At 34.2% G+C, this 24,228-nt stretch overlaps 2 protein-coding genes across 5 annotated transcripts; both read left to right on the top strand.

The window, feature by feature from the left end:
- Positions 1-878: 878 nt before the first annotated feature.
- LOC136203177 (ammonium transporter 2 member 5-like) lies at positions 879-7,921 on the top strand. Its single transcript, XM_065994262.1, has 4 exons — positions 879-1,879; positions 4,929-5,214; positions 6,758-6,904; positions 7,418-7,921. The coding sequence occupies exons 1-4, from the start codon at positions 1,244-1,246 to the stop codon at positions 7,825-7,827; spliced, it is 1,479 nt and encodes a 492-aa protein (XP_065850334.1). The 5' UTR covers positions 879-1,243; the 3' UTR covers positions 7,828-7,921.
- Positions 7,922-13,115: 5,194 nt separating this feature from the next.
- Positions 13,116-21,267, top strand: LOC136201913 (peptidyl-prolyl cis-trans isomerase CYP95). 4 transcript variants are annotated; one of them, XM_065992291.1, is made up of 14 exons: positions 13,116-13,232; positions 13,993-14,115; positions 14,269-14,323; positions 14,638-14,726; positions 15,037-15,061; positions 15,719-15,757; positions 16,491-16,608; positions 16,750-16,877; positions 17,062-17,434; positions 18,270-18,373; positions 19,014-19,224; positions 19,314-20,231; positions 20,355-20,423; positions 20,556-21,267. In XM_065992291.1, exons 2-14 carry the CDS (start codon positions 14,038-14,040, stop codon positions 20,872-20,874), a joined length of 2,526 nt encoding a protein of 841 aa, XP_065848363.1. In that variant the 5' UTR covers positions 13,116-13,232; positions 13,993-14,037; the 3' UTR covers positions 20,875-21,267. The 4 variants fall into 4 exon arrangements, with proteins under 4 accessions (XP_065848363.1, XP_065848364.1, XP_065848365.1 ...); XM_065992292.1 differs by having other exon boundaries at positions 13,188-13,283; XM_065992293.1 differs by lacking the exon at positions 13,116-13,232 and adding an exon at positions 13,395-13,539.
- The last annotated feature ends 2,961 nt before the right edge of the window (positions 21,268-24,228 follow it).

The raw sequence follows: 24,228 nt of genomic DNA, 5'->3' as shown, positions 1-24,228 counted from the left end.
TTAAGCCTTTGACCTTTTATTTGGATACATTAAACTCCTGATCATTTATTTTTTGTTTCATTAAGCCCTTGATGACCAAATTAGTAAGGTGTGAACATCTATCTGTTAGAAATACGTTATTAACTTCATCTATATTTGAAATTATTAAAAAAATATTTTTTTATAGTTTGAATTAAAGTTTGTACAGTTTTCTAATAATCACATTACACATCGAAAACTACTTTCAAACAGTGAAAAAATACAATTTTCGAATGTAGGTACAATGAATAACAGTCTGTTAACCAAATTTTATGTTCAAAATTACTTTTGTTGGACATCAAGGGTTTAATGAGACCAAAAATAAATGATCAGAGACTTAATGTATCCAAATAAAAGATTAAGGGCTTAATGAACAAAAAAAAATATTAGGGATTTAATGATGTTTTTTGCCAAAAATGAAAGCCTCTCAGAATATTATTATATAATTCACATAATAGATTAAAAAGTAAGTTCTTACTTGTTCAACTATAAAACTTGTCATCTCTAATATTAGAACCATATACCCGACCTTGCTCGTTTTATTTTTTTAAGACACATGCAATACATCTTCCGCATTTAACTTTTTTTTTCCTGCAACGGAGTGACAAGTTCAGAAGGCTAATGAAACATTTTATACAAATTGAAAGTGTCAATTTAAAAGTTTAGAAAAATCAATCAACCTTCTTTTCGGACATGTTCAAGAGCCAAACGATGTATTAAGCCTTATAACTATCGGAAATGTTCACATGGACCTTAATAACCAAATGAATTTTATCATTCACTGTTAGATCTAACGACAAATTGCCAAATACTATATAATCATTAATGATTCGTGCTAAAAACCCAAAAACCGAACTATGGATAACAGTGGTTTTCACCCGATCAGTGACCAAATTGATCGGTCACCATTTGCACAGAACTCTACTGCATTCTTTGAAATCGTTCATAACGATGAAAAAGACAGTAACTTGTCATTGTTATCGTGATCGCCAAATGAAAGCTCGAATCTTTGGTTTTACCATAACAACTACTTGAATTCATCGCTCAACTAGACAATGATAAAGATCCAACCTTTTTCATCAAAAACAGAAAAATCACAATTGACAAAAATGATACTACGAGTGAAAGCTAATCGTTACAATCAATACCCCAAAAAAAAAATCCCCAATTCCCCAAATTATAAACCCACCAAAACCCCCATCAATTTCCCCAAATCTAACCTAAAATGAGCGGACTGAATGCAACAGGAGTACCCGCACCATCTCCGATCGCCGCACTTCTCCCCTTAGGTCTATCCTTCGACGAATCAACTCCACCATGGATGAGCAAAGCCGATAACACATGGCAATTAACCGCCGCAACGCTCGTCGGACTCCAAAGCATACCAGGTCTAGTAATTTTATACGGCGGCGGAGTAAAGAAAAAATGGGCTGTGAATTCAGCATTCATGGCTTTTTATGCGTTCGCTTGCGTTCTATTCTGCTGGGTACTTTGGGGGTATCGGATGTCGTTTGGGGAAGAACTTGTGCCGTTTTGGGGGAAAGCTAATGTGGCTCTTGATCAGAAGTTTTTGTTTGATCAGGCTTTTTTGGGGAAGTTTCCGACGGCGACGATGGTGTTTTTTCAGTCGGTTTTTGCTGCGATTACGTTGATTTTGATTGCCGGTGCTTTGTTGGGGAGGATGAATTTTTATGCGTGGATGATGTTTGTTCCGATGTGGCTGACGTTTTCGTATACTTTTGTGGCGTTTAGTATATGGTGTCCGAGTGGGTGGCTGTTTAAGAAAGGGTTGTTGGATTATTCCGGTGGGTATGTCATTCATTTGTCTTCTGGTGTTGCTGGTTTCACTGCTGCCTTTTGGGTAATTATCTGCCTTATTCAAATTTTTTTTGGTTGTATACGGTGGCGAATACTGGATTGTTCGGTTGGGGGCCGATTTTATACGTGGTGTATGAAAGAAATTTTTTTTACTAAATTGGTGTCTAATAGAAAAAAATTGAATTTAGAGAAGATCTAATAGGGCTAAAAAATTAGAAATTTAGATTTAAGAAGGTCTAACAGTAAAAAAAAAAAAATTAGAAATTTGGATTTAGTCAGAGCCTAACAGTCCAAAAAAAAGTTGAGAGGACCTAACAGACAAAAAAAAAAAATGAATTTTGGATTTAAAGATGACCTAACAGGACCTGAGCCAATTTTGGATGCTAATTCAACACCCGATCTAAATTTCTTGGAAACAGTGGGTGGAACTACCACAACCTCAAATTTTGTAGAGACAGGGGGACCGAAACTACTCATGGCCATGTTGGTTCTGACGGCCGGAGGGGTCCGAGCCCTCCTGTCTCCGCGCCAGGTTGTAAATGGAGCGGTAATTCCACGTCTCCGTTGGAGATCCGTCTTGTTGGGAATTAGACGAGGAATCTCCTATTAGAATCACGTGGAGTGAGGATGAAGATTGTTTTGTCCTCCGCAAGCTGAGACGGGTGGAGATGGGGATAGTTATCCCCGCCCTACGGAAATCCCGTGCCCTTCCTCGATATACATGGATCCCCACGGATTTCCCGATTAATTTCCCATTTAACAATGTTGGAATTGCTAGTAACCGTGGATCAACATTTATTTTTTGTGATACTTTTTAGAATTATTAAGTTAAATCAATTTTATTTTTTTCAGTCACTTAACTCAAAATTAATCTTATTATAGATAAAAAGAAAACAAAATGAGATAGGGATAGGGATTCCTTAGATGGCGGGGACCCTATTTAGGTTTTGGAAACGGGAAAGGAGAATGTGCTCCTTATCTCACCCCACCCCGTTTACATCCTAATCTTTTTATAAATTGGGGTGAGCAAATTCTGAACTAACTAATAATCGAATCGAAAAAAAGATTTTATGCGGTTTTATTTATTCTAGTTTGGTTTGATTTTATATTTAGGATACTTTCCTTATAGGTTATCAATTTGATTATTTATAAAACAAATATCTTTAATAAAAAATCAAACGAATTATATATAATATCGAAATATTTGTTGTGTATTTAAAATACTTATTTTATAATTTTACATAATTATTTTAATATATTTAATTCTAATATACTGCAATTTTTTATTTTTCATTTATTATACATTTTTTAAAAAATTATATTTTTTTTGTTTATCAATTTTTTTTATTGGTTTTAGAACTATCATAATAAATCTACTAAAAAATGAACTATCATAATAAATTTTAGTAGGTCATTTATTAGAAACCGAACCGATAAAATTTAATTATTCGATTGTTAAATTTATTCGGTTCGATTAGCTAAAAAATATATTCTGTTAGTAATAAAACAGAACTGATACTCAGCTTATTTTTATTAGTGGTTAGTAAATTATGCAACTAAGGGATGACTAGAACCAAAGTGAATAAAAGAAATTGGTTTGGTTATTTATTTATTTTGATTTGCTTGGGCATGGTAATTGGTTGAGTAATTTAAAAAAAACTTTGATGTTACCGAAATAAATTAGAGTAAATAATTATAAGGTCTTTATATTTTTACTTAACATGTTAGTAAGTTCATCATATTATTATAAGGTCCTTAAATTTTATCTTTATCAATTTTTTAGTCCTTCCATTTGTTTTTATAAATGAAAATCCAAAATTGCCCCTAATTATATACATAAAAAAATTATGGTTTAGTTTCAAATTTAATCTAATTAGTTTTAATGAAGTTTTTGAACTACATATACACCGAAATTAATATACTTGAAAAAATTTATTATTAATTTTCTTAAATTGTAATTATTTTTTTCTTTATTTTTTAATATAATATCTTTAAATTAACATTAAATATTATTATAAAATTTTTATAATTTTTTAAAAATCATATATTTTTTTCTTCATTCGAAACTTTTTACAATAATAGTCTTACTCCTATTTTAATAATTTTTGAAATATTTTTCATTCATTTTTTAGTCCATAAATTTTACGTTATTAAATGAAAGTTCTATAATTATATAAAAATTAATAAATCAATTACTTTATATTGGAGAGATTGTGATTATGTAGGAAAAAAAAGAAAAAAATATATATAATCGAAAAAATAGATGTTTTATTTAAAACATAAAATAAGGGTAATTTTGGTATTTTAAATTTATTGAGTATAGTTTGACTATTGACCCAAGTATAAGGACTAAGAAGTTAACGAAAACAAAAATTGGAGAACTATATAATTATACATAATTATTTTTAAAAACAGAAAGACTAAGTAGTGTATTAGGTAAAAACACAAGGACCTTATAATTATTTACCCAACAAATTATATATGCAATATCAAAATATTTGTATACTTGTGGAGTATATAATATTTATTTTTCTACATTTAAAAAAAAATTAGTTAATGGTCCTGTTTGGGAATTAGCTGTTAGCTGTTAGCTGATTACATTAGCTGATTTGACTAGCTGATTTGTGTAGACCTGTTTGGTAAAAATTAGCTGATTGATAATAGCGGTTTGTGCAAAAAGACGAATAAGGGCATTTCTTTTTTTTAATACATAAAAATATACATAAAATAATTAGGGTTAAAGAAGTCCATTAATTTTAATATTGCAAAACGCTAATTGAAAAAGCTCATAAAAGGAGCTTTTTCTAAATTAGCGTTTTCATCCCAAAACTCTCTCCCAAACCTCTCTCCACCAAACACTCCAATCAGCGGTTTCAGTGGTCAAACCGCTAAAGTTAGTTAAAACCGCTTTTTTTTTTCTCAAAACGCTCTTTACCAAACAAGACCAGGGAGAAGTATGGAAAAAAATGCTTGGGGGTTTGCTTAATTGAAATTTTGTTAAGCGAAAGTTTGTAATTGAATCGAACCCATCTTGTAACTTAGTTTTATTCTTTGAATAATTAAAAGTTGTTAACTTTATGTTTGGTTTTTAGGTTGGTCCTCGTCTAACCAAGGATAGGGAAAGATTCCCTCCAAATAACATAATTCTAATGTTATTTGGAGCAGGATTGCTATGGATGGGTTGGACCGGGTTTAATGGAGGAGACCCATATGCAGCAAGTTTAGATGCTTCTTTAGCCGTCTTAAACACCCATGTTTGCACTGCTACTAGCTTACTTACTTGGCTTTTACTTGATGTCATCTTCTTCAAAAAAGCTTCTGTTATTGGTGCTGTTCAAGGCATGATCACTGGTTTAGTCTGCATCACCCCCGCAGCCGGTAAGGTTCAATAATAGCTTTTACATTAATCGCTGACACACCTCACACACGAATATCACGTGTTTGAAACGTATACAACACATGTTCGTTCGTATTACAGTGTGTTGAAATTTAATTTAATTCCTAATGCTTGTAGCAGACAAGAAATGAACTACTTAAAGGTAGAGTTGTAAATGAGCTGAGCCGCTCATGAGCAGCTCGGTGGTCGGCTCGATAAAAACTCGGCTCGATTCGATATCATTTGTAAACGAACCGCTCGTGAGCATGATTTACTGGCTCGGTTCGTAAACGAGCAGAGTTTGAGCAGGTTAAAGCTCGGCTCGAAAGATCACGAGCTTGATTAGAACATTTATAAACAGATTTTAGTTTTGTAGAAAACTATATAGTTTTCACAAATATCTAAACTTAATATTATTTCACTTGATAGTAGATGAATTCGTTCACAAACATAATAAATGAGTAATAAACGAACTATTTGTAAACATCTTGTTTATTTAATCACGAACTTTTATATATACAATTACACAGCTATTTGCGAGCAAACTTCATAAATATAATTAACGATTTACTCACAAACAATTCATGGTTAAATAATTTTCTTAACGAACCAAGTTCAAAAAGGATTTTGGGCTCGAAACAAGCTCAAAGCTCGTTTATTTTCTAATAAGCTGAGCCGAACTTAAGCAAGCCAAAGCTCGGCTCGAGCTCGTTTATTTTCTAATGAGATGAGCCGAGCTTAAGCAAGTCAAAGCTCGGCTCGAGCTCGTTATTTTATAGCGAGCCGAGCTTGAGTAGGCCAAAGCTCGGCTCGGCTCGATTACAGCCCTACTTAAAGGTAGAGGTGGCAATAATTGTGTTTGTGTTGTATTTCTGTCGTGTCAATTTCGGATTAAGTGTCAAAATGAGTCAACCCTGACCCAACTCAAAAATGTTCGTGTCATATTAGCGTTAACCTAATCGGATTAGTGTCGATTTCGTATCGTGTTTTTTTTTGTCACATTTAATTTTACTATGTACGCATATTAATTGCGATATTTTAATATGTACCTTTTGGATTAATATGTTATCACTAGCCATCTAAAAGTCTGTTAATGTCATGTTGGGAGGTCGTGTAATGTGTTTATAACAATATAGAAAGTTCTAGTCATGTTTGCAAGTAATAATTATAATTTTATTACCTTTATTAATAAATATAACATGTAAAAACATGAGATAATATAACAATAATTTTAAATATTCGTGTCATTTTCGGGTTAACATGTCAACCCTAATCCAATCCAAAAAATTGTGTCATTATTTTTTGTCAACCCAAAAATGACACATTACCTAGTAAACTAAACTCAAACACTAAAATTGTGTATCGATTTCGTGACATGTAATATGGTCGTGTGTACTTTTGCTACCTCTACTTAAGGTCATCTAATCAACCTCTAATTTATGTGTCTCAAAAACTGAAACTCTTGAAAACTTGTACTGAACGTTTCTGATCATGTTTCCATATTAAAAAAAAATAGAACCAACTAATATCCACGGCGTATTGCAGGGCTTGTGCAAGGATGGGCAGCGGTAGTAATGGGATTATGTTCAGGTTCAATTCCTTGGTTTACAATGATGGTTGTCCACAAAAAGTCCGAGCTACTTCAAAAGGTCGATGACACAATGGCCGTACTACACACGCATGCCATTGCAGGTAGAGATGACAATTTCTAACACAATAACACGAATTACAAACACAAAACAACTAACACCATACAATTGATATAACTATATGGATAAATAATTTATTAGTCCCCTCCTTTTTACCGAACACACTGTTTAGTCTCCCTATTTTGAAAAACACATTATAAGATAACTATTTTTTTATCCATATTAATTCATTGGTCCTTTTGTCTAATTTTTTTTTAGTTTTTTAATCGTTATATTTGGCATAAATAGATAGACAGAAAATAACAGAGTAACATGACCATTTTGTATCTACTATAGCTGCCTTGAAAGTTAAGATATGTTCGGTTAAAAATCTAAAAAAAAACAAGACAGAAATACCAAATAGTTAATATTGATAAAAGATAGGGATCTTATAATGTGTTTCTCAAAATAGAGGACTAAACAATGTGTTAGGTAAAAAGAGAGGACTAATAAATTATTTGCCCTAACTATATATATTATGACATATGATAAACCGTTTTGATACTTCTAATTATAGGAAGTCTCGGTGGGATACTCACTGGCCTCTTCGCCGAACCAAGGCTATGTTATTTGTTTGAAGGAGCATACGGCGAGTACGTTGGACTATTTTACGGTTTTCAAATGGGAAAAGTTGGTTCCGGATTCCGGCAAATCGGAATTCAACTTTTGGGGATTTTATATGTGATTGTGATTAATGTTGTTGTGACAAGTTTGATTTGTCTTTTGATTCAACTGGTTGTGCCTCTGAGAATGTCTGACGAAGATATGGAGATTGGAGATGAAGCTGCTCATGGAGAAGAAGCTTATGCAATTTGGGGAAATGGAGATAGGAATGAGAATTCTTCTTATCATAATTCAGCAAATCATGAATATGAATTGCCTGTGACTAAAAGGAAGAATGCTACTTCTCAAATTCAGATGACTTAACTTTTTTTAACTTGTTTTTTTATTGGTGGTTTTCATATGGTCACGGACTCACTAAGTGAATTTGCTCGGTCACTGTTAGATTGCGCTTATTAAATCCAAGTCTTACAATTATTCTCTATCATAGGATTCTAATAAATTTATATCTAAGGGTGACTGACTAAATTCACTTGGTCAATTACTGACTAGGTGAAAACCATTAGTTTTCTCGTATGTTTGTGAGAAAATTCTTATTGTCGTTCTTCTTTTGTACGAACGTGAAATCACCATTACTCGATTTCCAAGCTTTTTAGATAATAATGAAGGTGATGTTTCCATTTTTAGTGTTTTAAAAAATGGTCTCTTTCTTCTCTAAATTATCTTCCAAAATTAATGAAAATGATCATATAATTAAAATAAGGAAAATGTATTGGAAAAATATGAAAATAAATAATGTGGTTTGGTCGATTTGTAAGATAATTCATGTGGTTTAAAAGTTTACAAATAGTGGTTTGTGTTTTTTTTTTGCTACAAACCCAGTTATTCTTTCAAAAACTGTTGTTGTAACTATTTACCCTAAAATTGAGTGATTTGAAGCAATTAAAGTGACTGACTTTGCAAATTAACTAAATTACATATATTATTTGGTCTAAAAATGGACTCACATATACTTGACCGTAAAATTCACAAAGTACAAATTCATGTTCAAAATAAGCAAGTTGAGGGGTTAATTGTAATGTTTTGAAATTCACAGGGCCGGTTGTAGTTTTTGGATAACTTCTGTGATGTATTATGCTTAACTAAAGTAAGGAATATATATAATAAAAATCATTGTGTTTACATGCATTTGCAAAACGGGTATTGCTATATACCGCAATATGTTTTTCCAACCACCGCACTATTTTGACAATTATGCCCTCCTCATAATTTAAACTCAAAAACCAAAACTTTTTTTTCCTCTCTTTCTCTCCCAAGCCTAAAAACTCTAATTGGACGAAAATGGACCCGAGCATTCCCGAAGACCATGATTTCGTACACGAGGTAATCCTACGATATACATGTAAATTAAAATTTCGTTTATTAAATTTTGAATTTTTTTTTAAATGGATTTGGCCTAAACGGGCAGCGTGCACCGTTCCACCGAACGGATGCGCTGCTCGGTCCACCGTACGGTGGAACGAGCATGCCGTTTGTTCCACCGTACGGTGGAACGAGAGCGCCGTTCGTTCCACCGTACGGTGGAACGAACGGCGCGTGCCGTTTCCACCACGGGTGGAACGGGCAGTTCGTCCGTTCCACCCGTGGTGGAAACGGCACGGCCCGTCCGTTTAGGCTAAATTCATATGGGTTCCGCCTCCGATTCGGAGGCGGAACCCGTGATTTCGGAGTAATTTTTAAAAAAAAAACCTTACCGGAGCATTCATGAAGCCTTTACCCGGTCCTGCCTTTGGCGGCATGTCGTTTTAGGTCGGGTTTTTTGAAAATCCAAAAAGCTAGAGAGGATTTGAGATTTTTGAGTTTAAATTATGAGGAGGACATAATTGTCAAAATAGTGCGGTGGGTGGAAAAAATATTGCGGTAAATAGCAGCCCACTCAAATAAAGGAATATAGTATTTTTCTCGATTAACGAAGTCGAAATGTGATTTATTTTGTTATTACAAGTGGCGACGATGTAAGATAATCAATGAGTGGTGTCGAAATAGTGTCCCAAATTTGGCATGGGCTAAATATACGTTTGTAATGAAAATAGGTTAGGTGTAGTTGGGATGGGTTAATGGATTATTAGGTTAAATCCAACTATATAAGCATATCTATAATACTAACTCTAAACATACTCTTAATTCTAAGAGAGAATTAACTTTAACAGTCAGAAAGTAAAAGTTGATCTCTTCTCTTCCTACACGTCGATCGTCACCCCCTCTTATCTCTTCGTCTCAAACTCCACTCTTAGTTTGTGGATCTTCGCGCCTTCTCCCAATTAACTTTGTCGTGGTTGATTCGTGACCAATAATACATTATTGCTACAATCTATCCAAAGGATTTTATGCGGTAGAAGAAATAATCCGAGAACTCACTTTTACTCGATTTATATTTGTAATCCAACATTGATATCAAATCCATATATTACGCATCTGGCATGTTATGATTCATGTTTGAAAGTAAATCATGTTTTTGGATGCATAGAAATAATAAAAAATATATTAGTTTTATTTTTTGTGCATAAAAACGATTTTTTTAGTATTTTTTTTTTTACTGTTTTTGGTGGAAACCGACACTAAAATCGTGTCAATACACTGTGATTTGCTATTTAGAATTTTTTGATTTTGTTTTCTACGAGTTTCACTCTCCATGGGGGGTTGTGTTGCACAAACTCAAACTTATGCTCATCATATAGACATGCGTACTAAACGAGAGTGATCGGAGACCCCACTAACTATAGACCAAAACAATTGTTGCCATTAGAAAGTGGTAGAAAGGCGGCGCGTGACGTCATGTAGCCGTCAAACGCATCACGCCAGACTAAAGGGTCTGACGCGTCTTGCTGCATGTTATGCGCCGATTGGAGGTCGCATGACATGACAGCCTATGTGCCCATACGTTGAGAAAGTATCGCACACTGAGCTATGAGTTGAGGAAATCCATGTCAACCCATATATTGAGGTGATTGTTGACTGTGAGTTGGATTAAAAATAGAAAAAACTACAGAAAGACATTGGGGTTTTTCATGGAACAGTTGAGTGAACTAACTTTTACTACTTTCATTGAGGCAATTATCGGGTTCATGTCGTGTCAATTTCGGGTTAGTGTCAAAATGAGTTAACCATAACTCAACCCAAAAACTTTCCTGTTATAACAGTGTAGTCTAATCGGATTATTACTGATTTCGTGCCATATTTTCGAGTCACATATAATTTTAATATGTACGTATATTAATGGCGACTTTTAAAAATAAAAGAAAATATGATACTACTTTTAAATATTTCATGTTATTTTTTTATTATATATATTAAAATTAATTATCCAAAAGTCTGCTAATATCATGTTGAGGGGTTGTGTAATGTTTTTATAACAATATAGAAGGTTCGAGTGAAATTTAAAGTAATAATTATAATTTTATACATTTATTAATAAAGGTAACATAAGAGAATATAACCATAATTTTAAATATTTGTGTAATTTCGTATCATTTTCAGGTTAACATGCTTACCCTAACTCAACCCAGAAATTACATGTCAATTTCGTGTCAACTAAAAAATAACACATTACTAAGATTTAATATTAAAATTGCGTGTCGATTTCGTATCGTGTAATCGAGTCGTATGTATGTTTGCCACCTCTAATTTTAGGACAATTTACATGAAATTCACATATAGTGAAATAAATACAAATTAATCAGAACTAAAAATTTGTCCATTACCTATCAAATACCATAAATTAATGGAAAAATTATAAAAATGGGTCAAATGGGAGTCTCATTTACATATTTAACCAATTTACTCAACCTACTACATATCTGGACTGATTTTGTGCGACTTTCCCATAATACCCTCAATATTTACGCGCGTCTCCCTCCCTCCCGTTTGACTTCGCAGATTGGACATTATGCGAAGCCTGCGAAGCTAATGTTTGGATTTACTTGATGAATTTAATTAGCATATGCAAAGCTAATATTTGGGTTTACTTGATGAATTTAATTAGTATATGCGAAGCCTGGATGTGTTTTGAAGCTAATTCGCGAAGTGGTATATAACAAAAAATGCCAAACAACAACGGATTCTAACATTAAAATCATAACATTATCAAAATTTACAACAAGATTGCCACAATAATAATATTAAAATAATAATATTATCAAAATTTACAACAAGATTGCCACAATAAACTCCTAAAAAATCACTTCAAAGTGAACTTGACTAATCCGGTACCAATTTTGAAGCGGATGAAGTAATTTCTCCCTCTACAGGAAGTCTAGACCTTTTGGGATGGACGTGTCCCATGGTGCACACCAAGATTGGCACAATCTCTCCTAACAAACCATTTTGAAGTGAATGTGCCAATCTTGAGGGAAATTTCTCCCTCTACAGGAAGGAAAGTCATCTCCCATGCAGCCCAATATGTCGCCTTCTAGAAAGGGATGTTATGTAATCAACCACCTTCAGAAAAAATTAATCGTGTGGGAAAAAGACAATGTTCGCGAAATGAGGATTAACGAAGCATGCGAATGTAAATGTGCAGGGAAAGATGTGATTTTACTTCGCTAATCGATGTTTTCGTGAGGTATACGAGGTCTGAAATGCGACGATCTACGTCGCATATCGATGCTTTCGCGAAGTCTGCGAGGGAAATCATGAACTTTTCTACTCGCTGACTTCGCGAACTAATCGATTCACGAAGTAGATCGTCACGTTTCAAGCTCTTTCTCTTTGCAGATCTTTGCGAAATCATCGACTACGCGAAGTGTATTCATGAAAAAACGCAGAAAAGCAGCAGATATTTACATTTTTCACACCTTTCACCCTTAAAAATGATAATAACAATATGCTAAACTGGGAAAAACGATGGAAATAACGTAGAATAACCATTTATTTGATGGTAACAAGAAGAAAGAAACCAAGTAACGAGCAGGAACAGGAAGATGAAGAACCATGTCTTCATTTTCTAGGATTAGGAAGTTGCAGAATCAAGACATGAAGAGAGGAAAAAGAGAAATTCATTGTGATTTGGCGAAATGGTGCAGATTTCGTGCAATTTAATGGAAGATAGGAAGATCAAAAGTCTTGAAATCATTAATGGATGAGCCAACTTTTTGCGTAACCAAGGAGAAGGGGGGGAGCGGCTGTTCGCATTGTGGGAAGTGGGAAGGTTAGAGATATTATGAGAAAGTCACACAAAATCAGTCTAGATACGTAGTAGGTTAAGTAAATAAGTTAAATATGTAAATGGACCTCCCATTTGACCTAGTTTTGTTATTTTCCCTAAATTATTATATAAAATGTCAAGCCATGCCTAAGTTATAGGGCATTCGTAATAAAAGGTAACTGCCAAATTGAGAAGTTATCTTTCAATTGATATAATTTAGATAAATACTTTTAAGTGTAGATATTACTTGAATTTCTGTGTAAATGTTCCCTAATTTTACTATATTCACATTTGGCCCATTAAACATGGACCTGGACAGGCCCAACAGGGACCGGCCCATTAACATGTCTACCAGCCACTCTTGGTTCTGAACTCCTGCGGGACATGTAAGTCATTCTATATAATCTGCGAGGCCATTTCAGACAGGTCAGGTATTAAATAGGGGGCAAACCTGGAATTTAACACGGAAGTAGAAACTAGAACTATAGTAGCTGAGGCCTGAAAGTTTTTCTTTTAATTCATTTCTGTTGTAATTTTCCCAACTTTCTGTGGCCACCGTCTCTTTCAGGTAAACTTTAGGGTTTCTCCCAGCCTCTCTCTCATTCAGCTTCGTCCACGCGTAATTTCACCTTCTTTTTAACTCCATTTACATGTCGTTCAATCAATGTTTCGATCATGTTTCTAATCTAAACTTTACACAATGAACCTTTTTTCTTTTTAATTTAAATTTGCGACTGGTTATTTTGTTTGTTTCTATGAAGTTTACCTGTATTCATCATTGTTGTTATAAGAATCGATCTGACTATCTAATAATAGATTCAAGTCGATTTACACTTTAGGGTTTGCTGGAATCTTCCCAGGGTTTAAGGTTTCTGGTAATTCAGTGTGAGAGCAGCGTTAATTTTGTTAGTTTTGTTATCTAGGGTTCTGTATTGAATCTCTGCTCACACATTATGTTACTGTATGGAATGGACCTATTTTGCTGTTATCTGCTGAAGCTAAGAGATGTCTTCTTTTATTGTGGTTTAGATCTATTTTGGTTCTGGAACTGTTGTTTCTCTTTTTTTCACTGATATACAACGGACTGGGCTGAATAGTTTCTGGTGTTTTCTTTTGATTTTTGCTCTAGGAACTTGTTTTTTTACCTGCCTGATCTTTCTTAACACAGCTGCATTGGTAAAATAAACCAAATAAGGGAAATTTAAGTGAATCTATGTTATATAAAGAATACGTCTTATTGATTGATCATTTGAGACTTGCATGTTAGTTCTATTTAGCTACAAATATGAGTTGTTTTATTTATCTGAAATGTGTTCGTTGCATTTCAGGTTCTGCATATGTTGGCTTGAGCTGGAATATTGGAAACTAAGAAAATGGCAAAGAGGAAGAATACATTTGTCTTTATGGACGTGTCTATAGATGGTGATCCATTTGAAAGGATGGTTTTTGAGGTAACATTATTTTCCAAATTATGTCAATCAATAAGTTTGAGGATGTTGTGAATTATTCCTCGTGTGCGTGTTAGCTGTTTTTAATTATAACAGTTTTCCTTCATGTTTGAGAAAAAGATTAACTCATTGAATTTCTGGTCTCTAACTCTGCAGCTTTTCTCTGATATTGCACCCAAGACTGCAGAAAATTTTCGAGCACTTTGTACAGGTAACTGATGAGTGGCAAATTAGTTGTGTCATGTCTTTTCTTCTTTCAATGTGTCTTTGGCAAATTATTCTGTTAGTTGATATAATATTAGATGGCTGTAGATGCACTGCCTTCGGTCATGTGAAACTTTCAACTGCCAAGTTTGATTAGTTTCTAATGCTGAAGGTGGGTATTGTTAGCACTGCCTTCGGTCATGTGAAACTTTCAACTGCCTAAGTTTGATTAGTTTCTAATGCTGAAGGTGGGTATTGTTAATAGCAAAGCAAGTAATAATTGTGATTATTTGCTTATCTTTTAAATCTTCACAACTTCAGGGGAGAAAGGAATTGGTCCTAGAACTGGAAGACCATTGCATTACAAGGGATCCTTTTTCCATTGCATCATGAAAGGTTCCATGGCTCAGGTTTGTTGATATGTCTTGCTTACGTTTAATTGTTTATCACATAGACTGGATCTGTATTTTGCTTATATGCTTAGTTTCTTGATGAATGTGGCTTAGAAGTGGTCTGTCTTTTAGTCAGTTACCCTTGTTTATGCTGTAGGACACAGGGCTGATGGTCTCACGACTGCTTTTCTTGTGATGTAGTTTTAAGGTTGTACTTACTGAGTTGTCCATCCTCAACATTTACTGTGCTTCATAGCATGCTATGTAATTTTCATCTATATCACGTTTGATTCTAATCAGGAGACTAATATTCTTGCCTATATTGCAGGGTGGCGATTTTGTTAAACGAGATGGTATGTATTTCTCTAATTCTATAAGTTTTTCCACTCCATGTATATCTGTTTGAAATCAATATGTTTTGTAGTGCTTCAATTAAAAAGTTTTGAGGCTTATCTTCTTTAGAAGTGTTTTGGAGTTTGTAAGTGTTGCATTTTTAAGCATTTGCAAAGTTTTTGATAACTGTAAAGTAATGACACAACTTAACATGTAAAGTTTCCAGGCCTGACCTTGGTTTAGTATGGTCAACCACAAACGAAATGACATGGAATGTATTTTGAATGGTTTATCTTAATTTTGAAATAGCATGATGACTCCATTTTATGGTATCTATACTTTCCAACATTTGATTGTAACTTGAGTATGTTTCAAAATGTTGCTAAGTACAAATTGCACCAAAAAGTGAAGAATTGTGTGATCTTATTTATGAATAGTTAGTTATTCCTAGATTATATTCTTTGAACCAGATGAACCCTAAATTCTAATGCAAGCAATCTATGTTAGATTGGCTGAAGTTCGTATTCTCAAAAGGGTCCAAATTATGATATGTCTTTTAGTTTGAGGCGTTAGTGAGGAAGATATAGTAAAAAAAAGTGTCTGTTGCATTGTCTTGAGATTTCTTTGTGCCCTTCTTGAATCTTCAACTTACTTATTTTTAATTGTATACTATGCAGGAACTAGTGGAGAGAGTATATATGGAGGAAAGTTTCCTGGTGAGTAGGGACAAACCTTCTTTATCATCTTCCCTCTTTAATGTTGATGAGAGGATTTAATTAAGTAAATGCATAGAAGCATGTCATCCGACCCACTAGTAAAACAGTGGGGTTTGCCATTTTTCTATTGGGTTGTACTAAGAGTACCCTGTAGATCAATTGAAGCTACAATCTCTACTTCGTTATCAGATCAATTGGTTTAGTTATTTATTAGCTCTCTTATATGCAGCACCTGCATATTGTGCCTTGTTATCATCCATAAATTGTGATGAATTACAATTACTTAAATCTAGTTGAAATTATACATGATTCTAGACTGGATTACATTTTCTTAGCCCATGTGAAAATAGAAACTGGATTATCATTTTGGGATGGAGGGATTTTGTTTGTATGATCAGCATATACTTTTTTTAGTGCTATTATGTAGTCGTTGCAATCTTTTTTTTTTCTGTGTAAATGCTATAACAGATAATTCGTAGAGTTAATTGCATTTAATGTGATTTTTCATGTTTTTCCCACTTCGACTGTTGGAGGAAGCCTATATTGAAAATTGTTTCTAGCTGTATATATTCTTGAAGTGGCAGTCCTTTTGTAACATGCTTCTTCTGCTCATGGGCGTGTAACTGTCATTATTGGCTTGTATGTATGAAAAAAGCAGAATTATACCTCGGATTCTAGTTTCATAAAAATATTGTCATATCCTATGTAGTGACTAGTTTTTGTGATGTTTCAGATGAGACTCCAAAACTCAAGCATGATAGTCCTGGACTTCTGTCAATGTCAATTTCTGATCGTGATGCTTTAGGTTCTCACTTCATTATTACCTTTAAGGCTAATCATCATCTTGACAGGTTGGTTACTTCTTGAATATCTACAACTTTTGTGCTCGTATTTAATATTCTGTAGTCTGCAAATGTTAAAGGTCTTCAGTCCCTTTATGTGTTAATAATCTCATGATATATGGTCTTCTTTTCTATTGTGTAAACTGATAGGAAGTATGTAGTCTTTGGGAAGCTTGTACAAGGAGATGATCTACTAAAGAAAATCGAAAGTTCAGGGGATGAAGAAGGAAGGCCATTGGTAACAGTGAAAATAATTAATTGTGGTGAACTTAAGGAAGGTAAAAATCGTAGAACCCTTTCGTTTTCACATATTCCGAGTGTTTTATTTCATTTAACACATTACCAAGTGTTCTACATGATATATTATGTCTTGTTCCCTTCATATTTTTTACTTGGGTTTTCATGATGAGGTAGTATAATTTTTTCTGGAATGTGTGCTAACTTGTTCAGTTTTACTTTCAGGTGTGGACAAAAAGAAATTACATAAACTAAAAATGGGAAAGGATGCTTCATCTGATTCTGATAGCCACGAAGGACGGAAAAGAGGAAAGCACAAGAAGTCTTTGAGAGACAGAAAGAAAAAGAGACGAAAATATTATTCAACTGAGTCAGAGAGTTCATCGGAATCTGAGATTGAATCATCCGACTCTGATACTGATTCTGACTCAGATATATCCTCCTCATCTGATTCTAGTAGCTCTTCAAGTGATGACAGGCGTAAAAAGAGAAAGAGATCTTCTAAAAGAGATAAATATAAACGTGGAAAAAAGAGAGATAAACGGCGTGATAAAAGGCGAAGGAGAAGGGATAAGAGATCAAAACACAAGTCAAGAAGGTACTTACCACAATCTTTTATTAATAAATTTATCATGCAGAAATTAAACTTGTCTTTAATGTTATATGTTGACTGTATTACAATCTTAAAGGAAAATAAAGTTTTTGCTTGAATGATGGCCTAATACACCATTTTAGGTAGATTCAATAATTGATGTCAAGTGTTAACTGATAGTTGGTCAAAATTGTTTGATTTGTGTTTAGCCTGTGGTGCATCATCTTTGTTTCTTTAAAAAGTTCTATTAGTTTCTCTCAATTCTTTATATTTCATAAAATTTGATATTCTACTGCATATACATAATGTTGATGATTTAGGTGATGTCTTGTGGGAAAATGAACAGTGATATTGATAAAGAACAGGAGTACAAACAACTAGGAGGGCTCTCCCTCAACTAAGCAAATTTAGGAGGAAATACATAATTAAATCGTTCTGTACTTAAACTTAAAAGACAATCCCCAAGACACCCTTGAAGTAGACACCTACAGATAGCTTTGTGTAACAGGTTGAAAGACAAGCTGATGGGTAAAATGCAGTTATTCCTGTCCATATTGGTGGTGCATAGAAAATTTGAAAAGAATTTTGTATTTACAAAAGCATACATTTGTTCATGTTTGATATACGTGTAGGATTCTTTGTTATATTTTTGGCCATGAAGGGTCTATGCTTGCACTTTGTTGTATGTTTTTAACTTGAAGTGGAAGGAATTGATGATACTTAGTGCACTTAATCATGCTCTTGCACTTTGTTGAGTGGCTTGAGCCTCTTAATTAATTTCTTTGTAATTTTATGAGTCTTCTGTGTATGGTATTATTAATAATCACTCCTTTTTCTTCAGGGCGTCAGACAGTCTTAGTGATGCCGAGAGTGAGAGCGAAAGCAGCTCTGATGATGATGTCCATGCAAAAGATAAAAGGCGAAAAGATCCTTCTTTGAAATCTGGTACTATTTTGGACTCTTCTAACTTCTAAGTTCCAATTATGTTGTGCATCTTTTTCTGTCTCTAAACAAGGAGGGTGTTATTTAATAAGTTTGCTATATCCTACTTTGTTTTGCATAACTTTAGATACTCTAGAAGTTTGTAGGATATTTGTAATCAGGAAATTATTCAGTGGTATCCAAACAAATGAGAATTAAATAATAAGGATTTTTTTTTTCATCATTTGTCTTTCTTCCTCCTTTCAATCATTGCTGTAATCCATCCTTCCAATCAAATAATATTTATGAATTTGATTACAAGTTTGTGTCAAAATTGTTGTTTTTTGCCTGGAACTATTACGCTTTTTAAAAAGAAAGAGAAGAATGGTTTCCTTCCCCCAGACTTTTAAATCATTATTTTTGTTCATTCTTGCTGAAAATCCACTATTTCAAATTGTTTTCCCCGTTAAAATCTACACATCCTTAATTACTCAAACGTCAAAGCTTTGCGTTGGATATTGTTGATTGTGATGTCCATAGATTTGTATCCCTGATTTTTTTTTATTTGTGCTAAGTGTAACTTGCATGCCTGACACCTTAAAATTTTGATGGGCCGTGACTGTTCAAATTAATTATCTCATCAGTTTTTCGTTATTTTCTGTAGCTGGGGATCAGTCACCTGTGGTTTTGGAGGAAGAAGCTGTCTCTCTTCCACAGGAAACAAGGGAAGAACCTGACATGCTCAGAAAGAACCATGGTGAAACCCCAAAGGAAAATGGAGCACGCAGAAGCAATGGCATTGGGAGAGATGCTGCATCTGATAGAAGTGAAGATAGGCATCCTGATGTGGTTGATGATCACCCAAGCAAATCTAGGTCTACTTTCCATTCTTCTCACACCTCCGTTATTCTTTATGCTTACCGATTCATCCAGATCCGGTATTTTATTAAAAGTTGATGAGCAGGAGCCGAAGCATTAGTCCAAAAAGGACCGTGAGTAAGAGTATGAGTATTAGTCCCAAGAGGAGTCTGAGCAAGAGCCCAAGTGCTAGTCCAAAAAGAAGAATGAGCAGGAGTCGCAGTGCTAGTAGGAGCCTGCCACGTGTCTCTCATAGGAGTTTCAGCAGGAGTCCTGCAAGAAGTGTCAGTCGAAGTCCAGTGAGGAGCAAAAAGGCTAGAAATGTTAGCAAAAGCCCTTCAAGATCTCCACAGAGAAGCCCAAGCAGGAGCCCTGTCAGATCCCCTCCTCAAAGGAGCAAGGGTAGGAGCCCACCTAGAACATCATCAAGAAAAACAGTAAGCAGAAGCCCAGCTAGATCTGCTCGGAGAGCAGTTAGCAGAAGCCCTGTCAAATCTTCTCGGAGAAGCATCAGCAGGAGCCCAGCCAGATCTTCTCGGAAAAGCATCAGCAGGAGCCCAGTCAGATCTGCTCGGAGAAGCATCAGCAGGAGCCCAGTCAGATCTTCTCGGAGAAGCATCAGCAGAAGCCCAGTCACTCGGAGAAGCATCAGCAGAAGCCCAGTCAGATCTACGCGGAGAAGCATCAGCAGAAGCCCTGTCAGATCTTCTCGGAGAAGCATTAGCAGAAGCTCAGGCAGGGCTCCTCCTGTAAGGAGAAGCATCAGTAGAAGTCCTGTTCGGGCTCCAAGCAGAAACGTTCGTCGCAGCTATTCAAGGAGCCACAGCCCTGTGCGTAGGCAAAGATCTCCTCCATCCATCCGAAGAAGTTTGTCTAGAAGTGTTTCTCCTGATGGATCTCCCAAACGCATCAGAAGAGGGCGTGGTTTTAGTCAACGGTACTCTTATGCTCGGCGGTACAGAACCCCTTCTCCCGATCGTTCTCCTGTTAGATCATATCGATATGACAGAAGTGACCGTGACAGGTGTACATCAAACTGATCTCAATCAATTCTTTTATATCCTCGTTTTTATTTGTGGTTCTTTTTTTCTTTCCGGAACATAATAAATGATTCTGTGGTTTACCCCATCTAATGATTATGTTGTAGATATTCAAGTTACAGAAGGTATTCACCTAGGCGGTATAGAAGTCCACCAAGAGGAAGAACTCCTCCCAGGTCCGTGATTCACTCTGTGTTCATTTGTTTCGATATGGAAAAAAAGGAACTAGACAAAAACAGGAGCTATGAAGCACTTAAAACTGATCATTTTTTTAATGCATGTTTCATCTTCTCTAATACTCTTGGCAGATATAGAGGCAGAAGAAGCAGAACAAGGAGTCCATCTGTATCACGAAGTCCTCGCTACCGTAACCGTCGATACAGTCCTAGTCGTAGTCCAGTTCGTAGCCGCTCCCCAGTTGATTCACCGAGGACTCGTGTCTCTCCGCGTGAGAAGCAGAGATCTCCTTCTCGAAGTCGCAGCCCATCTGCATCAGTCTCTTCATTGGATTCCCAGTCTCCGAAACGAGTGAAAGAGAGATCTAGGTCATCATCAGGAACTCCCAATGGGAAAAGTGGCGGCCTGGTGTCTTATGAAGATGGTTCTCCCGACTCTGGTCAGAGGTGAAAGTAGAAGTAATAGAGACCATGTTTTCAGGGACACCGTTAAGGCTTTCCATATTCAAAAGCTCAAGTTTATTTAACGGACAAGGAGCTTGCGGTTTTGCCAACTGGATGTTAAAGTGTTGTGTTTTAAATTGTTTTTCTATGAGGCTGTCTGTAGTTACCGATGATTCTCGTAGTATCCACTTCATTGGTGTGTTACAAGGATATGTTTCTTCAATAAGCATGACTCAATTTTAGGATGTTGATTCCGTTGATGTTAAGTTGGGTTTGTCGCAGGGATACATTGACATGTGTGTGACAGCCTTGTTGAAATTTGAGTACTGTTCTTTTCTGAGGCTTTAAATTGCATGAAACTAAAATCTTCCATCTATATTAGTATCTTTTTGTTGTATAATATTCTCTCCGCACTTTTTTTATTGTAAGTAGTTTAAGGCTTTTCATTAAGATCAGTGCAACATTAATTAAGTTAAAATGTGATATAATAAAAAATAGAGTATTTTGAAACTTTAGGTATCCTTTCTGGAGCAGTCTGGGCTAATGAAGCATAGGGATCATATTGTAATTGGGATCCAAAGGAAACTTAGGCATGCAGTCTGGGCTAATGAAGCATAGGGATCATATTGTAATTGGGATCCAAAGGAAACTTAGGCATTTATAACATGGACTATATTCGGTGGTTTTTTCATATTCGAACAAATATAAATTTGGAGGGTTTAAATTGGGCAATTGTCTGCACGGGACTGAAAAGTTGCATTGGCAAAACCTTTTTAGTGGTTTCAGTTTGGTTGGTAGAAGGTCATAATTTTAGTGGTGATTGATGAATTGCAAAATTGAACTAAGAGAAATCTTTAGAGGTAAGAGTGAAAATCACCCTTAAGTTGCTAACCGTGATTAATTTGAATTAAATTGAATTTTAATAGTGTCAACTCAAATCGGTAAATTTTGACAAATTGGTCAAATTGAATCAGTTCTAATATTTAAAATTTGAACAAATTTGTTAAAATTTATCAACTTAAAGACTAAGTTGATATCAAAGTTAAATTTGAACTAAATTGATTTTGATTATCAACTTTATCATTTTGACCCTCTGTTTGAAATGTTTGCGATGATATGCAAATTATAACTTTAATAGAAAATAAAAAATATTTTTTTATAAAAAGCCATTAATTCATTTATCCTTTCAGTTCCGTTGCTGGTATGTAGGGTGTCATCCTATCTAATATTAGATGTACTAGAAGTCGCACAGTCATAAATGGCGACTCAAAGAAAAGACTCTTTCCTTATGCCCATCTCGGAAGAACTTTTTTCCTGCCTTAACCCAGCTAAAGGTAAATGTACAAATTAGGTGGCAAAAAAGAGAGAGGCTCCAAATTCACCTTAAAAGAAGAGCTTAAGTTTCCAACCCCATCATTTTTTTTTATCCTTTGTGAATTTTAATCTACATTTCTCTTTGTAATTGCACTACAAACGCTCTCATTATTTTAATCTACGCCTCCAGAATATTCTGTCTGACGACTTTCGTTGGCGCTCAGTAGAAAAGTTCGTGCTTAATTTGTTTCTGTTATTTTCCCTTTTTCCTTTTTGTTCTTCCGGGTCTTGAGCCTTCCTTTTTTACCAAAAAAAAAAAAGAAAAAGTAACAGAAGAACAACTCTTAATACCATTGTCGTCCTCTACCTCCACCTTATTATTACCAACGCTAAGTTTGTTTCAAGTTTCTTAAATTAAATGTATTGGAAGGTAGGTCTTTGGTTTGATGTGTAATTAAAGGGTACGAATAAGTGATGGCAATTGATGAGTTAAATTGGTTAAGTTTTTCAATATCCTAATTTGGATTTTTGATGATAATATATTTTCATTTTCCAAAATTACCTCACATCTCTGCATTATTAATAATAAATTTATATAAGTTTACTTTCATTTTACACTGTAATCAAATACAACAACATTATTAAATCATCGCTTATCTTAATTGTTTTGAAACACAATAAAAGAGTGTTTGGTTGGGTGAAAATAGAGTCTGGAATAATAATGAAAATGAGTAATTATTCACTTTCCTAATGTTTGGTTAAACAAACAACTATAATAAGTAATGAGCATTACCCCTATATGGTTATTAGCTATCTTCCCATCTTCTACTCGGGGCAGCCCCCTATAGAAGTGCGGCCGCTCAGGGTCCAGAACCATAAAGGACCCAATTTGTTTTTTTACTATATTTTAGTACTTTTTTTTAATTATAAATATAATTAGGGTAAATTTCAAATAAAACTCTGTTTCATTAATTTTCAGATAAAGGATTGTGGTTTACTTTTTATCAAAACGAGGATTGAAGTTTTCAACTTTAGCAAAATAAGGACTTTTTCGATTGATACTATTAAAATCACCATTGGCGACTTCAAAAATAACATATTTTAAGAACTACTAATATTCTAAGCAACTTTGATTCTTCAACTTTTTTATTTTGAGATCATTTAGATGAAGTTTGGTAAAGAGAGAAAGTTAATGTTTAGAGAGAGAAAGTTCCAAAAAAGATGATTTTCGAAAATCGAAAATGTAGTTCCATAGAAAATATGACATTGAACAATTTTAATTCTTGAAAATTTTCATTTTAAGGTCGTTAAAGATAGTTTTAATAGTATTAATTCAAGTGTGAAACCTCAATCCTCGTTTTGACAAAAAGTAAACCACAATCCTTTATCTGAAAATTAGTGAAACCACAGGGGTTTTATTTAAAATTTATCCATATAATTATAATCATTCAGGCCTAAAATGGATCAAATAATATAATATTTTAGACTTAAAATTCGTTTTAATTTCTATTCTAAACTTTTAAATATAATTTTTTTTATTAAAAACCTCTTACCTCTTATTTCGCTTAGCGCCCATAAAATGTCAGGACCGACCCTGCTTCTACCCTAATCAAATTTAATTTGATCATTCTACATAATATTTTTTTTTTCTCTCTCTCTAACGTTTTTCTAAATCCTTTTCTAATTTTTTTTCCTTTTTTTTCACCAAAACTTCAAATAAGCAATTTGTTGTCATGCCAGTAGAAAGATTTCAATTTGCAAATTTCCTATTCAATGTTGGAGATTGTGGTAGTCGACATATACAAATTCCACTTGTCATAAACGTATACCATATATGAAATACATATATTATTAAAATCATTTTAAATATTTAATGTTCATATTAATATTATTATTATTATTATTATTATTATTATTATTAACTCGTGTATTGATTTCATTTCGAGACATTTAGAAAACCAAACAGTTTCAAAGAGATTCTGATTCCGATTCCAAATTATATCAAACACAATAAATAAATTGTATTTCCCATTCCGATTCCATTTCC

The sequence above is a fragment of the Euphorbia lathyris genome, chromosome 8, assembly GCF_963576675.1.
Source record: "Euphorbia lathyris chromosome 8, ddEupLath1.1, whole genome shotgun sequence".
Classification (NCBI taxonomy): Eukaryota; Viridiplantae; Streptophyta; class Magnoliopsida; order Malpighiales; family Euphorbiaceae; genus Euphorbia; species Euphorbia lathyris.
The sequence above is the reverse complement of the archived record's forward strand: the minus strand, read 5'-3'. Positions and strand labels throughout refer to the sequence as shown.

Bases quoted from the DNA above. Each gene is read 5' to 3' on its own strand.
- LOC136203177 (XM_065994262.1), top strand. From the start codon at position 1,244: ATGAGCGGACTGAATGCAACAGGAGTACCCGCACCATCTCCGATCGCC. The intron at 1,880-4,928 runs GTAATTATCTGC...TTTGGTTTTTAG, and splicing joins GTTTCACTGCTGCCTTTTGG to GTTGGTCCTCGTCTAACCAA. The intron at 5,215-6,757 runs GTAAGGTTCAAT...GGCGTATTGCAG, and splicing joins CTGCATCACCCCCGCAGCCG to GGCTTGTGCAAGGATGGGCA.
- LOC136201913 (XM_065992291.1), top strand. From the start codon at position 14,038: ATGGCAAAGAGGAAGAATACATTTGTCTTTATGGACGTGTCTATAGAT. The intron at 14,324-14,637 runs GTAACTGATGAG...TCACAACTTCAG, and splicing joins TTTTCGAGCACTTTGTACAG to GGGAGAAAGGAATTGGTCCT. The intron at 18,374-19,013 runs GTACTATTTTGG...TATTTTCTGTAG, and splicing joins AGATCCTTCTTTGAAATCTG to CTGGGGATCAGTCACCTGTG.